Here is an 18,494-nt window from a genome sequence, read left to right as displayed (position 1 = left end):
ATTGAGTTCAATTTTTATTTTAAAAAATTTTATTTGAGTTTTAAGACAATCACAAATTATAATAAAAAAAATAGCATCATAATCAGAAATTTCTTCATATATCACATAAGAATAATGCTGATTGATTTGAAGTGCCAGGCAAGGGCTAGTATAGAATAATAAAAAATGGATTGTTTCAATAATCTACCAGAAAAGAATGTGCCAATCGATAGCGTGAAGTTGCATAAAAATCTCATCCAAACAATTCACCATTAACATCAGGACGTACATCATATCACATATAGGCATTGTTATTGTTATTTCGAAAGAGAAAGTTTACAATAAAAAATTCTTCGAAAAGGTATTCATTTGATTTGATATTCGAAATTGTTGATCACGAAATCGTGTTTGAATCTAACAAAACAAAACAAAACAAAACAAAATAAAATAAAATAAAAACATTATTATTGATGATGATGATGATGATGATGATCGGATAATGTTCGGATATCCATCGAACATTATTACAAATTATACAATAACATCGAAAATCTAATCAATGAATTGAATGTTGTATGTACATAAGATCCATATCACATGATTATTATCTCATCATGATTTGCAATGGTATGCAATGCTAATTATCATTGGTGATGTTGTTTTAATGATAATCTACATCCAGCAACAAATAACACTTAGCTACAGGATTTCCGGTTTTTTGAATCTATCACTATTATTATTGTAACGGAAATGGTTTATTTTTGGTATCTTTTGAATTCGATGGTGGTGGTGGTGGTGTAATGAAAATTTGCCCATTGGGCAAACATTCTAACGATGATGATGATGACGACGATAATCATAACAATCGATATTATTTATCGATGCTTCCGTATTTGAAAAAAATAATCGATATATATACAAATACATGAAAATAAGACATACCTGTTATTATCTTATTTAATTAATAATTAGTCTGGACAGTTGTTTTTTTTCTTGCTGAATATTAACTACGGATGATAATTATTACATCAATTGATTCATCAAAAACTTATGAACGAAAAAAAAAACAGAAAAAAATGGTTAACTGGATCGATCGAATGATAGATCATCTAACCTGTTTTCGCTTGCTTCATTTTATCCATTTAAATATATTCGGTCATCGTTGATATTTAAATTAATAAAGATAAGAATATCTTTCGAATTAAATAAAAAAAAAATCCAATCCAATGTTGACCATCAAGCGAATCATAAATTTAGTTAGTAAATGATGATCATGATAATGATGATTATTATTATGACGATGATCTTGATGCCTGATGATGATGATGATAGTGTATGACCAGAGTCAAGCTGGGTCACTAGGTAAGAAAAAGAAAAAAAATAAGCCGGTAAAATGATAGTCATGTCTTAAAAGTTAACCTGTTTTTTGTCTTATGTAAAAATCGTTAATACCATCATCATATAACAGAACAGCGTATAGTTGACCCAATCATTCACACCTTAGAAAAAAAAACATAAACCTTTGGAGAGGCAACCATATATGAGATGTTCATCATAGATAGTCCAGGGAAGAAAATCATTATCGAATTTGAAATCGAATACGAAAATTAAATTGTTTAAAGAAGATGGGAATGAATGAATGAATGAATGATGAAAATGAAAAAAAAACACGCTCTCTGTCTCTGGAATATATAAATATTTCTTCGTTTCTCACCAAAATCGTTTCGTATCTTGGTTGTAGATAAATTTTGCGATTTCATTTCGACCAATTGACCCGTCAGGTATCCAAAAAAAAAATTTCAACAGGTTCATGTTGTTGTTGTTGTTTCACCTCTAGTACCAAGCAGTTATTTTGTTTTCGATTGACCAAATACACGCACACACATATATAACATTTTCATTTTTTTTCCTATCTATAAATAGATTCTATTTAACAGTCGATTATTACACACACATGTACAAACGAACGAAAGAAAGTTGCAAAGTTTAATTAAAAAACGACGATAATAAAAATCTTGATCCATCCATCCATCCAAAAAAAAAATCGAAACGCGATCGGCCAATATAACATTACGGGTATAGGGTCATATGTGTATGTGTAGCAAACATGATAGCATTTCGGTGATTGTAATTCAAGATTTTGAAATGATGTAAAATCGAACAAGAAATGAAAAATCAAATGATTAATTATGAACACATGTTTACAGTAAACAAACAACAAATAAGAGAAAGAACATCATCATCATGTATTTTTAATGGTTCTATATATCCGAACACATTCGATTTCTATTTATACAAATATTGGTATATATAGGCGAGGGTTAATCATAATCATAATGATGATAATAATAATTTGAGATGAAAACAAAAAAAAAATGTAAATTTTTTCAAAGCAAAAATCGATTTATGAATTAATTATACACATGGAAAAAAATTGGCTAAAAACCTAATTAACATCAGAAATAGATACATAGATTGATTGAAAGGAAAAAGAAAGAAATCCATTCAAATTCAAATTGAAATTCATGTATCGACCATTTGAATTGTTGCATAGGCGCTGAATGTAACATTCTTTTTATTGTTGCTACTGTTGTTGTTGTTGTTGTTGTTATAATTCAAAACGATTGCCGAATTCGTTTGCTGTTGTTTGGAATTTTTTAATTGTTGTTGATTTATTCCAAATCTAAATCGATCCGTAATACCAAACAACGATGATAATGGTGCAGTAAAATGGCTTGATGATGAGGAATTTGTTGTCGTCGTTGTTGTATTCGAATCTTCACTACTTGATTTCTTCAATACCGATTTCATTATTGTTGTAGGCTTTTTTCTATTACAATTAACATGGGTGGAAATATTGTCACCATGGTAATCAATTCGATTTTGATATTTCAATTTACAATTTAATTCATCACTATTACAATCATTAAATTCACCGGATGATGATTCTTCTCCAGATATTGATGAACCTTCAGAATTAAGATGAATATCCATCGTTGTTGTTGATTGTAATTTTTCCATCTGATTATTACGTTTATTATTATTCGACGATTTTAATATTGATATTGTTTTTGGTTGTGTTGACGATTTTATCGGTATCGTATAGGTCGTATTCGATATGGGTGAAATATTTTCCTGGTCAAATGTTTTCAAAATATTCATCGACGATGATTGCCTATGATGACGTGATGAATCCACAGAATGTGATCGTGTATGTAATATTCTTTTTGGAAATCTTTTCTGTCTTAGATATAAATTAATTTGTGTTGTATCAAATTCTGATTCACTTTGTGTATTTATTGTTGAACCATTCATTCGATGATATCCATTGTACATTGTTGTTGACTGTGTATTATTATTTACATTTGATTTTTTAATAGATTTATTATCCATCATTTTTGTTTCTACTAAATATTGTGGTTGATTGCCAATATTTGTCGATTTCCTATTATTATCATCATCTTTAGATTCATGAATAATTTTAGCCGGTTGTCGTTGTCTTATACGTTGTTGTTCATCCAAAGCAATTAATGTCGAAGACGACGATGATGATGATGATGATGATGATCGATGATGATGACCGGAAAAGGTCTTTGTCGAAATCATCATTAACGTATTACCGCCATTATTATTATTTGATTCATTAATGTCGATTGGTGAAAATATTTTGTTATTATTCATTGTTGTATTGGTGGTGGTAATGTTCAAATAGGAAGATGACGACGGCGATGATGACTCTCTTGTTGTTGCTGTTTCAACAATCTCATCATTACGAATGATATTGTTGTTGATAATGCACCTTGGATGATTTAATCGATTCAACGTGATGATTGAAGTTGATGAAGAACAACCGTTGCCACAACCACCACCACCAACAGTGAATTGTGATGATGGTGGATAAATGTATGAATGAACATCGTGTTGTTGTTGATTATGATAATGATCAATGAATGATAAATCTAAATGACCATCACTAATCAATGATGATGATGATGATGATGGTGTTTGATTCAAACGTCTCAATGATTGTAAATATTTATAAACTTCACGTAATTGTACAACATCCTGTTCATTGAAACATTTCCAGACTAGCGCAAATAATGTCGATGATTCGGAAGACGATGATGATGATGAGGAAGACAAAGATTGTGTGGACGTAGAATGATGATGAATATCACAATAATTAGTAACGGAAAATTCATTTTTCACCACACGTTTAGGTAATGACAATAATAACCAAATAATCATTGTTGGCATTTCATAGTTTACATAACACAATTTTATCTGATCAAATGTTGATTGCATATAACAATGACATTGTTGTTGTTGATGACGATTCGTTGATATTTGTTGATCATCATCATCATCAATTAATTGTGTTGATGATAAAGATGGTGGTGACATTACTGACCATTGTAATCGATTACGATGTATACCGACTGTATAGATTAATTGTTCATTATGATTTTGATTATTATCTTTACCACTATCAGGTAGATATAATAATAAATCTGATTGTATAATCAATTCATTTATTAAACGTTTACTTAGGCCATTATCCGGTTTTTTATCATCCAATTTATGTGTTATACATTCAAGTATACATTGTTCAAAATCAATGGAATCAATTTTTACGTTTGTTGGTAATGAATATAATGATACTTTATTAACTTGACATTCGAAATAATCTTGTTGTTGTTGTAGTTGTGGTTGCGATTGTCGTTGTGATGATAATTTCGGATCCGATGCCATTATTATTAATTATTAGACTTGAGATGATATGCTTTAAACTATATATATATCAAATGAAAAAAAAAATCATGATTAGTCCAGAAAAAAAATTCAAACAAACAAACAAAATCCTTACCATTTTCGAATCACTCTGCCTGTCGAATGAATGATGGTGAATGCTGATTTCCAATGATGATGATGATGATGATTATTAAGAGTTTTTTTTTCGTTTCGAAAAAAAGCTTGTTAAAGTAGTGTCTACCTACCAACAACAACAACAACAACATCAACAAAACGAAACGAAATGAAAAAAAATACGATGATTATTACTAAAAGAGAATTATTACGACGATCAACAAGCTAACTGAACAAACAGCAACAAGTAAATTATCAACAAAAAAAGAGTGAGAGAGAGAGAGAAAGGAAGAAAAATAAACTAAGCTAAATGTTCAGTTAGACTAATATCAACAACAACAACAAATCCTAAAAATGGGTGTTTTTCTTCGATGTGAAAAAAAAATTTAAACCAAAAAAAATTCTATTCAATTCTATAGAATAGACAGACATTTTTTTTTTAATTCAAACAATCAAAATAGCTACTTACATCTTCTTCATATATCAATTTGTTGTTTCCGTTTGTTGATTTTTTTTTCGTTCGTTTGTTTGGATAATAAATGGATATATAGATGAATGGATGAATGGTGTGTGTGGCCTGATAATATTTTGATTTGATTTGATTTATATTTCATTTCTACTTCTACTACTCTATTTCGGGTATATTTTTTTTCTATTAAAGACGATCATCTCTCGTGGTTGTTGTTGTTTACTTTTTAACGATGATGATGATGATGATGATGATGACCACTTTCACAACAACGGGAAAAAAAAATCTTAACGGGGTGCTTCAATCAAAATTCAACATTTTAGACATACACATAGAAGAAGAGATTAATGTTGGTTTTGGTTTGGACAAGAGTTATACAGGAATTTTTTTTTCAATTGAATTTCACTATAGTGAATGTGGTTGATATACAGATGATGATGATGATGATGATGATTGGATCTGAAAAAAAGTAAAGAAAAAAAAACATACAAATCAAAACGAAAATTTCATTTTCTAACCTGATATTTGTTTATTCATTGCTTGCTAGCTTGCTTTCTACCATTATTTCGAATGTTATGTTTCGAGAACCGGCGTGGCATCCAGTTTGTTTTCCAGCTCTATTAATATCCGATGATAATAATTTTCATTTTCTTTCCAGTCGGATACAAATAATAATGGTGTCTTTTGAATTTATTCAATTTCTTTTGATTGATTGATTGATTGATTATGTTCAATGGTTCAATGAATGAGAATTAATCGCTGTCTATATGGATAGAGATGATTATGTTTTATTATTATAAATATCGATTGTATCGAATTCCATGTATTGTAATAATGAAATTTAAAAAAAATCGTCAAAACGACCGTAAAACAAAAAAATCAATAATCATTCGACCTAATTGACATTGCTCGTTTGTCTTGTCATCATCGTTGTTTGTTGTTGTTGTTGTTGTCATCTCAATGCTTATTTGTCGTTCTCTATTTGGCCCTTAAATGTCCAAAAAAAACAAACAAAAAAATTTGTTGTGGCCTTTTGAACAAAACAAAAAATGATTAAATGACGAATAAGACGATGATGATGATGATGAAGAAAGAAGGAAAAAAACTCATTTCGATTTCAAAGTCAAACAATAATAATTATCATCATCATCAGTAATAATCAGGATCTAGTTTCACATTTCAAAAGCAAAAAAAAAAAAATGAAAACGAAAACGAAAACATTCAAGTTCAATCAGTTTTTCTGATTTGAAATTAAAAAAAAAAATTTACCTCGTCATTTCTCTTCGACAATTTAACGGGAAAATTTTTGTATTTGTATTTGTTTATTATTTGTCGGCCATCACAGTTCAGGTCGTTTTTGTTTTCTCATTTCGAAACAACGACATGATTTGTTGTGTTCGTTAAGGACATTGATATTTTTGTCACACATATATATGCAACAAGATATCGATCATCATCATCATTCCATTTATATCGCCATTTATAAATGACAAATTTACATAATAGACTCACGCAAGGAATGCTGAAAACAAAACAGAAAAAAATGTCCATTATTTAATCGAAAACGATTATTCAATAAACAATTTGACAAGATAATTTTTTTTTTTGAGAAAAAAAATGATGAAGAAATTTTCCAGAATTTTTCATATACGACGTATGTGTGTGTGTAACCCAAACAATCAAAACAATGTTATGAGATGAATCAGAAAAAAAAGATTCGATTTGATGTGCGTGCGGGTTTTTTTTTGTGTGTTATTGTGTTGAATATTCAACATTGTTTGATTGATTGATAAATAGGATTTTCTTCTTGCTGAATGTGTCATTTTAAATAAACACGCCATATATATAATTTTTATATCTAAAATACCTGTTTCACTGTTAAACTAAACCAACCATATAATTTACCTACCATTGGTGGCTGGAAACTAACCAAAAAAAAATCGGTTCTTTTTACTCGGGCGACTATTTTGATTCAACCAGCATCATTTATTTGGATCACATACATCAATCGACGGAAAAGAAGAACGAAGAAAAAAACAAATTTGATTGACGTTTTTCTTTGCATTTACCGGTCAACAAAAAAAAACAAATATAGACAAGACAATAGATGATTTTTAAAGAAATTTTTTCCCTTATTTAGCATCAACAAACCTTGACCAAATCGATGATGGCTACCATTTCTTTCTCTCTCTCTCTCTTTCTGGTTGGTGAATTTAGACTTTATTAGATTATAATAATAATCAGATTCAACACACTAGTATGAAGATAATCACGAGGTAAAGAGGCATAATTTTTTTTTATCGGCGCGTCAAATTTATCATTTTTTTTTTTTTGCTTCTCTGGAAAAAATAGGCTAAATCTGAATACTAATTTTGCTGGAATGGAAAAAAAAGCTGCTGGTATTTTTATTTTCCATTGAATTTACATCACTAACCAGGATTCAGTTTCATCTCAATTATCGTTTGTTGTTGTTGTTGTTGTTGTTGCTGTTGTTGACGAGAAACAAAAAAATGGATGAAACAGATGGACCTTCGATCTGTGAAATTGAAACACATACACACACATGATGATGATGCACAGGGCGATCATCATCATCATTTTTTTAATGAGTCTGATCATCATTAACATCTTGATGATGATCATCATCATTATCATGATAATGAATGAATCCATGTTGAAGACATGGAGAATGTTGATTAACGTTGAATGTTAATTATTATTTAACATAATAATAATAAAAAAAAACAAAAATCTTATCGTTACTATCGATAGTATCGATTGATGGCCTTTTTTCGGACAGGATGATGATGATGATGGTCAAAACAGGGCGTGTTTGAATCATCATCATTATGCATTCCAAGTTTGTATGAAAAACAAGAAAACAAAAATACGAAACGAAACAAATTCCTTATGAATAAATAAATTCAAGTTTGTAGTAATTGATTTCATTTACATTCAAATCATTCAAAATCAAGGCTGCATATCATCATCATCATCATCATCATCAAGGTGACACAATTTTTCTCTTCACAATTTAATCATTTCACATCAATATCAATATCAATCAAATGAAAATTCTGTATATATTACAGAACGAGTAGGAACACGACATTTATGAACACACCATGAAATCAGAAATTAATCATTACATTAGTATTATGTCAATGTTAAGTAAATTAAATCAAATCAAATTTGAAATCAATCTAATAATAATAATATATCCAAATTAAGCGAGCGAGAAATAAAAAAAACAAAAATTAATTTCAATCAATTCAAATTGGAATTCTTCCAATTTTAGTAACATAAATGAATGTTATTATTATTATTATCATTGGAATTATTGATGGACACGATGATGATGATGTCCATATCTAAATCTCGAAAAAAAATCATTAATGATTTTTTTTTGCACAGAAAAAAAATCTATGAATAAATCGAAATGAATATTGATGATGATGATGATGATGGTTCAATGATCTGATCTATTGGATATATGTCTATTTTTACTATTTATTAATGATGATGATGATGATGAAGAGATCGATATATCGATAGTGATGGAGGAAAAATAATTCGATTCGAATCATTCGATGATGATGATGATGATGATGATGATAAGACCATTATATGAAAAAATCTGAATCTGAATCTGAACCATATCGAATATTCACAAAACAAACAAACAAAAAATCTGGCTTTAACTTTCTATTTCTGTGGCTCTTAAACATTGTAATAAAGTTACAATGGAAATTTTTTTTTTAATAACTGACATCATCATCATCATATATCAATGACCGATCAATGCATTTGGGTAAAATCCCCCTATCATATGTAGAAAAATAAAATCAATCAATTTGGTACAACAAACCACACCATAATGATCACCTGTAGATTATGGACAAAAAAAAATATCTCCGCAAAAAAAAACCTAATGAGAATGATGATCAACAACAACAGAAAAAGATGAATGAATAACATAAGGAAAAAAAATTCAAAGATTGATCGACGATAAGATTGATTATTGAATCAAAATGGTTTTTTTTTTCTTCTTTTGATTCATACTTTTTTTATCTTCATCATCATCAATAACAACATTGTGTGTGTGTGTGTGGATCATTACCGGCTATTTTATATTTTGAATGAATCAATCAATTGATGATGATGATGATGAGGATTTTCATTTAAGAATTTTTCTATCATCTTCGTTGTCTAATCAACACAGAACAACAAAAAAAATTCGAATATTGTTCAATCAAACATGTTGATCATGATCATATAATGATATTTTTTTTTTTGTTGTTGTTGAAAAAAAGCTGTGTTGTTAACAACAATCATGAATGGTGTGAATCGTTAATGTTTTCTGTATTTCAACGAAAAATTTGCAGATGATGATCATCATCATCAATCCATCCATCCATCCAAAAAAGCTCGAATATTTTTCATCTTATTTTACGGCTTATCGGTTTGTTTGATAGACACACATGTGTTTAGACAGTATACAAACAACAACAAAAAAAACGATGACCTATTAACAGGCCCATTAAATTGATTGTGAATCAAACAAAAAACGGGGAGAAACGTGTGTGCGTGTAGTAGTAGTAGTGTAGTGAATTAGTAGTGAAGAAATGAAAAAAAACATGAATGAAACACAATATACAAAAAATACTTGAATCGAATCAACACCGATTTTTTTGTTGTTGTTGAAATTACCGATTTTAGATGATGGTGATGATGATGATGATGATGGAATAGTTTTTTTGTGAGAAAAAAAAATCAAGCAAAAATTCGATGCTATTTCGATTCAAAATGTCTGTTTGTGTGTGTGTGTGACAAATGATTGGTGATTGTTTGGCGAAAACGAAAAAAAAATGGATGGAAATTTTTTTCAAAGTAAACAAAAAAATGTCGTTTGCATCACCATCATTTATACGAGAACAACAACCAGTGGACAACAAATATTTGTTCGAATCATTCAGATCCGGGTTTTTCAAAAATTTCAAAGTTTTTTTTATTGATTTTTCTGAACAAAAAAAAAATGTTTGTACATTATGATGATGATGATGAATGTATATAATGAGCATATAATTAATTACAAAATAATTTTCTTATTTGTAGAATTTGGAACGGAAATGTCATAATCATCTTGCATTATTTTCATCACCAGCAACAGATCCTGGATTGTTGTTGTTGTTGTTGTTGTTGTTACTGGTAACTGCTGATGTTGTTGATAATTTTTGCAATAATAATGGACAATTTCTTACTAATGTAGATGCAGCTGCCATCTGTATAGGTCGTCGATTACTATTATCATCATTTGGAAATCGAATTAATGTTGTAAATATTGCTGCCATATTATCATTTGTAAATTCAATCGATACAGGCATCGGTGTCACAAGATTTTCATTACGATTTTTCATCTGTTCTTTCATCATTGAATGATGTTGATGATCTGCTGGATAAATTTTCCTTGGTGATTCTTTAAAACCAGATGTTAATTGACGAAAAATTGATTGTGTCGTAGTTGTTCGACGATATTGTTTTGATGGTGGTGTCATCATCATCGCTGTTGTTGATTCATTGTATAGCCGAAATATCATTTCTGATGATTCGCGTCGATTCTTTATATCATCATCCATGAGAACGGTTATCGATGTAAATGGCCGATTAGCCATATATTCTAATTCAATTTCTTGTAAATGTCTTGCACGATATACGGAAATTATTTGTTTTACACGATAAAACATTATCGACATGGACAAGAAAAGAAAAAAACATGAAAGAAAAACACAAAAAAATATAAATAAATCAATACGGCTTTGATCTTGTCGTAGTACAATGAACGCTTGATTTTCATCCGAATCATTATGGAATGAACCACGAATCATTATATAATAACGTGTCGTTCGAAGATCATGATATCGATATGGTATGGTTATTTCGAGACGATTTTCAATATTTTTCACCACAATAATTTCATATAAATTTTTCATTGTAAAATATGATGATATCTCACCATTCATATCGGCCAAAATCATTTGATATGGTGATTTTAATGTCACATTGGTTGAGCCGCCCAAATCCAAAAGATCAGAAATTTTTGTTTCATTCATTGTTGTCATCATTACATTGCTAGAATCATTATTGGCCATATTATACTGTGAAATATTACGCAGATATTTTTTATCAATAAACAAACGATGAAATCCATTTTCTGGATCAACTTTAACGATAAAAATATCATCTCTTGATGCCAAATAAAGATCAATACGGCCTTCAATAGCATACACTATTAATCGAATATCAACATTCATATAACGTGGTTGTATTCCAAAAAACATTGTACGACCATTTAGCAATGGTTTTTGTTGTTGTAATCGATGATGTAGGCAATTTTCTTGTGTCTGTGGATCAATACAATATTCTTTATCCAAATACATATGACGATAACATTGATGACCACCAGTTGGTTGACCATAAAAATAATCTTTACATTTTGAACATTGTAACATCCAACATGGCAATGAATATGTGGTCATTATTTGTGATGATTTAAAAAAATAAGTCTTATTTATGTAATTACTATATTCTTTTGAATTCATATAATTACATTGACGATCATTCTCGGTGTTATTGTGGCAATCACAATTTTCACCATTATATGGATTACAAACAGTACCATGGCCATTACACATACAATTACGGCAACCATCATGAATATTATCACTGATCTTGAAATAGCCAAGTCGACAACGATCACAACGTTCCCCTTCGGTATTATTTTTACAATTCACACAGATTGTCGATGGTTCCGATAATGGGCCATGTTGGATTTTTGTTCGACCATATTCATGCCAATAATCATCATCGAATTTGGTTATTTCCATTGTCGTTAAATTCTGTAAATCATTTTCATCGAAACATAATTCTGAATGATTATGACAAAACCGAAAACATGGTTGACATGATGATGATAGACGATTTTTCGTTGTTGTTGTTGTTGATGTTGTTGTTGGATCACCAACAAAAAATGGTTTACATTTTTCACACCATTTTCCTTGTGTATTATTATGGCATTCATTACAAATGTTTCGTTGATCAGCCGATGGACAAGTACTGTGACCATTGCATTGACATTCGATAGAACAATCATCCCCAATATAGCCAAAATGACATCGACAAACATCTGGTACGGCGCATATGCCATAAACACAACCTTGTTGACAGATTGGTTTGCAAATATTATTATTTTCATACATTCGATAACCACTTTTACATTGACACATAAATCCTTCATCAAGATCAATACAATTCTGTGATTTCATATCACATGTATGATGACCATTAAGACATTCATTCTCCGGTGGTGATTGTATATAATGCCATGATGTTTTCAACACAGTCATTGGTACATAATAAGGTTTGTGATTAAGTTGACTTAATAAATCTATTGATGATTGATTTGAACATGATTGATATTTAGGACCAAACAAACCGCCTTGCAAACAGAAACCAACACCATCGATAGCTAAACCATCGATAGCACACCAACCACAATGTAATAATGAAAGACAATCGACGGCTTTTTCAAATGTTTCACATTCCGGTGGACATTGTTGTGTTGTATGATGAAGACGATAAATAAAACCACCACCGATGCCACAAAAACCATGTTGACATTTAATGGCCATATATGTTGGTGACATACATTCATTGGTTAATTCGGACCATACACATTCATGACTACCACTTTCATCACCGGTGGTTGGTTTCTTCCAAACAACTTGTACAACTATTGTAATCATTACATCGTTTAGGACAATCTAATGGTGGTATTGTGGGAACATTTTTCATTATCCGAATATTTAACAATCGATGAATCAATACATGCCCAATCAAATATTGGATTCGTTGGTATTGCTGAATGGCCAAATCGAATAAATTTATATACCTGTTTGGTCCATATACAATCACCAAGCTGATGATTATGATGTGAATGGTGATGATAAAATGATGATGATCGTAAACGACGTTCATTAAGTAATAAACATTTCTGACAATCGGTGGCTAAACAACGACGAGTAGAACAATGATCCGTTTCAATTAGGCTAATATTACTACATGTTGTCGGTCCAACAACAACAACACCACCAACCGACGATGTGAATTCATTTTCCCATTGACATGTATCATTCATACGTAAACATTGTCCATTAGCCATATGACAATCAGCACACCATTGACATCCATCATCATGCCGCCTCGATGATTCATAATTAGCTGCCGTACAATCACCACAATTTGTAAATTGATTACATTCTTTTTTCGTTGCACAATTTGTTGTTGTTGTTTTATCACTTGTTATTATTTTCAAACAATCCAAAGTCTCAATACCCGTTGACTTTTGTGATGACAATGATTGATCAAAACAAACACCGGTTAAAGTTTCATTCAAATGTTGTTGTTGTTGACAATATGAACATCCATCAGTTGATAAACATCGTTTTTGATCGTTGGAAAAAAATTTACAAAAATCATCTGGTAATCGAATTGTTTCAATTGACCACGATTTTGATGATGACTGGTACAAATAAATAGTTTTTGAATCATTCGAATCAATAGTCATTGACCATGATGATGATGATGATGATGATGATGATCCATGTTGGTGGTGATGATTTAAAATCGATGTATTCCACCAGGATGACGTGGAAACATTAATCATTGCAATCCATCGATTACATTTATAGAAATAGGCATATGATATTGGATAGTCATTTTTCTTTGATTTCTTCATTGTCGTCGTTGTGTCATCGTTACGATAATCGTTGATGATTTTTTTACCACCAAATACAAACATATAATTTCTAAATGAAATTGAATAATGTAGATAAAGCGGTGTTATAGAATTCAATACCGAACGTGGTTGTATACGATGCCAAACCAATGATTGACAATCAAGTGTATACAACGTATTCGAAATGGCCATTTTATGTGATTCTTTAAAATCTAATCCACCAAATACATAAATCATATTTGATTCGGACTGATAAACAGTTGAATGGCCAACAATACCTAATGGTGATGGTCCTTTAGTCATCAATAATATCCATTCATTCTGATGTGGTCTGTAAATGTATTGATTGAAAGAATAACCATTGGTGGTAGAGAAACCACCGATTAAAATCAATGCATATCCATCATCATTATTGTTTTTCAATGATTCACCAAATTTGATCTTGGTCAATGTATGGCCAACTAATGGTGGTATTCGATGATTCATTGGATTGGTAAAATTAACTGTTGCTGTTAGGTTGATCCATATTGGATTAAGGGAATTATGGTGATCGTTGGCAAATGATAAACACCAAAATTCTGATAAAATCTCATTCGTACGAATATCTAATCCACCATAAACATAAAGTTTATTCTGAATTAATGCTGTTGCATGAAGATATCGATTCGATGGGAAAAAAAGTCCATTCGAATTTGATTCAAGATCTGATTGAATCCATTGATTATTATCTAGTGAATATAATGACAAACCAAGATGATGTTTTGAATGCGGATGACCACCAATAAAAATTAGAAAATTATCAAAATATTCAAGTGTATGTGAATGTAGTGGCCATTGAATTTTTGTCATCAATATTGATGATGATGATGAATTCGATTGATTTGTTGTTGTTGCCGTTAAATTGGAAGACATTAATGATTGATATGATGCATTGAATCCTTGTTGTTGTTGATGGTTATCGGTTTTATATAAAACGGTTGCAATACCAGAATAAGCAATAAATTGTAAATCATATCGTTGATTAGCACCACAAATTGATGCTAAAATTTGAGGATTCGCAATACGATTATCGGCCGAAACGATATCGGGTATTCCATCATAAATGATTAATGTACTATGTGAACAATTCAATTTAAATGATTGAAATATATTGATTTGAACTGGGTTTCTATGGCCATCTGATTCGGATTGAAATTCATTTTGTTGTTGTTCATCACCAGTTGAAATAATCCACATACAATGTGATTTGGTGGTCAACAACAATTGTGATTCAGATTTTTTCATTGAATAAAAATTTCGATAAATATCAGAACGAATGTATGATCCAAAATGACCAAATGTTGCCATCGAAATGAATGCTTTATTTTGACATTCTTGAAAACAAATACCACCATTTCGTGGATCACCATAATAACCGGTTCGACAACGATCACAATGATAACCTTCGGTATTATCTTGACAGAAACAGATACCGGTTTGTGAATGGCATACACCATGATGAAGATTAGCATGTCCATTACAATTACAAGGCAGACAACCAGAATTGCTATTGCCATAAGTTCCCATTGCACATTCATTTGTCGAACGTACATTACGATCATTGGTTATGATGAATGATGATGAATTTCGACAAAAATCAAATAATGATAATTCGCTAATGATTCGCTGTGACCACCGGAGACATTTGTTCATTGATTCACACCAAATACAATTACCGTTTCCATCGACACAATGTTCATATTGATTTCTTTGAGCACAATCCATTGGACAATTTTCAATATTTGTAATCATAATCGAATTGTTGATTATTCGGCCTCGACGTACACACAATTCATAATCAACAAGCCATTGACAATATGGCCATTGTTGAAGACATTGTTGACAATTATCCACATTAAAACATTGGATACATTCTTCTGGATCAATCATTAAATTATGTTCATTATACCCGGAACATAAATTCATTTCATAATGATTACGAATCAAACATTGTGACCGGGATGGACACCATACACAAGCAACGTTCGTAAGACATCTATAACAATCTGAATATGAATGACATTGGTCTTGAGCATGGATGAATGATGATAGCTGAAAATTATTCGATTCATTCGTCATCACGGTAGTAATTACATTCCAAGTCATTTGAATATCACTGTCATAATCTAATTGATCCATTACAATTCGAATCGGTAAGTGAATTATATAATCAATAAATTGATGATTAACAAATGATGATGTATTGATTGCAATCGATTCGAATGTAGAATTATTGTTCTTGGAATCATTATCAACATCGTTATGAAGATAAATTCTTAGAGAATTTTTATCAAATGTTTGCGCGCCAAATGGATGAATAAAGCCAAAAATTCGTATCATTTGTTCATTTGGCAGTAATTGGCAAGGAATGGTCATTTGATCCACTGTCTGAATTGTCATCACATCAGGCATTGAAATGTTTGGCACATTAAAATATTTCCATATGATTAATTCAGAATTCTTGTTGTCCACGTGATGATAATGATGGAAATAGCTGCTGCTGTTCCAGTGTATCTGTGTGACAAAAATTTCATTACGAATCTGGCCATAATAACCACCAATAATGAATAATAAATTTTTTCGTCGTACCAAGGTATGTGAAATGATTGATTTGAATGGAAATTTTTCACTGATATCATTCAATTTAGTCCAATATCTAGATTTCAACGAGAAAGCATATGTTAGCGAACCATCACCAAGACAATCATTGTTTTGAATGAATCCACCAAAAATCACAAGATAATCATCATCATCATCAACAAGTATCATGGAATGAAATGCACGTTTTTCTGGCACAACAACATTTTTTTTCGTTTCTTGTGAATACCGTAATTTGGACCAATAATTGTGATCGATATCATATTGATACATTGCATTCGAAAGCTTTCCATTTGTGCCACTGATTCCACCAAATACAATTATAGATCGATTATAAACAATGGCAGTATGTGCAGCTAATGTTCGACCTTTATTCAATGATCGAACCAATTCCCATTGATAATTTGATGATGATAATAAATTGATACGATAAATATTTGATGAATATGTGGAATTCTCGAAACGACCACCATGAATATGAAGCCATTGGTTATCTACAATGATTGCAACATGAAATGCAAGTGCCGGAATATTATTGTCTATTGATTGGATCCATCGGCAATTGGTTAGATTATATATCCAAATATCATTGAATTGATGTCCATCTGCACCGATTCCCCCAAATATAATCAATGAATCATTAATAATATTCATGGTATGACCCCATCGTGGTTTTGGTTGATTTGTACTGTTGTTGTTGGTGTTGTTGTAAGTATTTTTGTTATCACAGTCAGTTAAATTGAACCATTTATTTTTCGTAATTGAAAATGATAATAAATCTCCATAAATTGATTCATAGCTACGTCCACCGAATGTATAGATTTGATCAGTATGGCGATCATAAACTGAATCATGAGATGCACGAGCAGAGAAAATGTGTTGATTAGAAAATAATTCGAACCATTTGGTTGACTGTACATCATTGATATTGATATTGCATGATGAACCAATACGTTTGGTGGGGCAATCATATTCAGTACGTGTATCTAAATCACAAGCATCACCACCATAGTGATCATTACAGTGACATTGATTATTGATACAATGTCCATTGTTCGTACAATTCAATGGACAATTCGTAAATGAATATTGCAATGAAAATGTTGGCAAATCATCATATGATGATGATTGACGATGGTATATCATCAATAATCGATTTCGATTACCAACAAATGGTTTCAATTGTGATGATTGGCCATAAAATGGACCATGAATAGAACCGATGAGACGATCTTCATAAGAATCACCATTGAACAAATAGATTGTATCCGTTGTTGAATTACAAGTTGATAAATTAATCCAAATAAATTGAATATTAATAAATTTGATGATGGATAGAGGATCATTCGTTTTGAATAGCCATTCATGTTCACCATCACGATCGTTGGTAATTGTACCGAAAATTGTATCATTCGATGATATTATTCGACGATAATAATCGGATATTGCATACGAATCCAGTATGAATGAAAAACTAATCCAAATTATGAATGAAAATAAAATGAAATTATATTTTCCAATAAATGGTCGTTTCATTTCTTTCTCGGATCCAAATGTCAGATATTATTGAACATCTTCTTTTTCCGGTGAACCAGAAACAAACAAACGAAAAAAACGGCATAAATTAGACATATTGCAAATCAAATAATGATGATGGTGATTGAGAAACATTTTTTTACGCTCGCAACAAATACAAAAAAAACCCGCATTCGACAATTCGAGTGAATGGATCAACCAGCCAAAACAATA

The 18,494-nt window shown here is 30.6% G+C and overlaps 2 protein-coding genes across 3 annotated transcripts; both read right to left on the bottom strand.

Moving 5' to 3' along the window:
- Positions 1–11: 11 nt before the first annotated feature.
- LOC124496752 (uncharacterized) lies at positions 12–6,829 on the bottom strand. Of its 2 annotated transcripts, none has more exons than XM_075733014.1 (8): positions 6,584–6,829; positions 5,833–6,480; positions 5,315–5,773; positions 4,847–4,972; positions 1,399–4,769; positions 1,094–1,337; positions 922–1,026; positions 12–393 (listed from the first exon to the last, which is right to left on the bottom strand). In XM_075733014.1, the coding sequence occupies exon 5, from the start codon at positions 4,729–4,731 to the stop codon at positions 2,503–2,505; it is 2,229 nt and encodes a 742-aa protein (XP_075589129.1). In that variant the 5' UTR covers positions 4,732–4,769; positions 4,847–4,972; positions 5,315–5,773; positions 5,833–6,480; positions 6,584–6,829; the 3' UTR covers positions 12–393; positions 922–1,026; positions 1,094–1,337; positions 1,399–2,502. The 2 variants fall into 2 exon arrangements, with proteins under 2 accessions (XP_075589129.1, XP_075589130.1); XM_075733015.1 differs by having other exon boundaries at positions 4,847–4,968.
- A 3,606-nt stretch (positions 6,830–10,435) lies between these two features.
- Positions 10,436–18,450, bottom strand: Megf8 (multiple EGF like domains 8). The gene is given in 3 exon segments (XM_075733013.1): positions 10,436–13,080; positions 13,082–13,168; positions 13,170–18,450. Coding segments are annotated over 3 exon segments (7,827 nt in total). The 5' UTR covers positions 18,282–18,450; the 3' UTR covers positions 10,436–10,452.
- Between the last annotated feature and the right edge of the window lie 44 nt (positions 18,451–18,494).

This window comes from Dermatophagoides farinae, chromosome 7, assembly GCF_024713945.1.
Source record: "Dermatophagoides farinae isolate YC_2012a chromosome 7, ASM2471394v1, whole genome shotgun sequence".
NCBI classification, from domain to species: domain Eukaryota; kingdom Metazoa; phylum Arthropoda; class Arachnida; order Sarcoptiformes; family Pyroglyphidae; genus Dermatophagoides; species Dermatophagoides farinae.
Note: the sequence above shows the minus strand (reverse complement) of the source record. Positions and strands in the feature narration are given on the sequence as shown.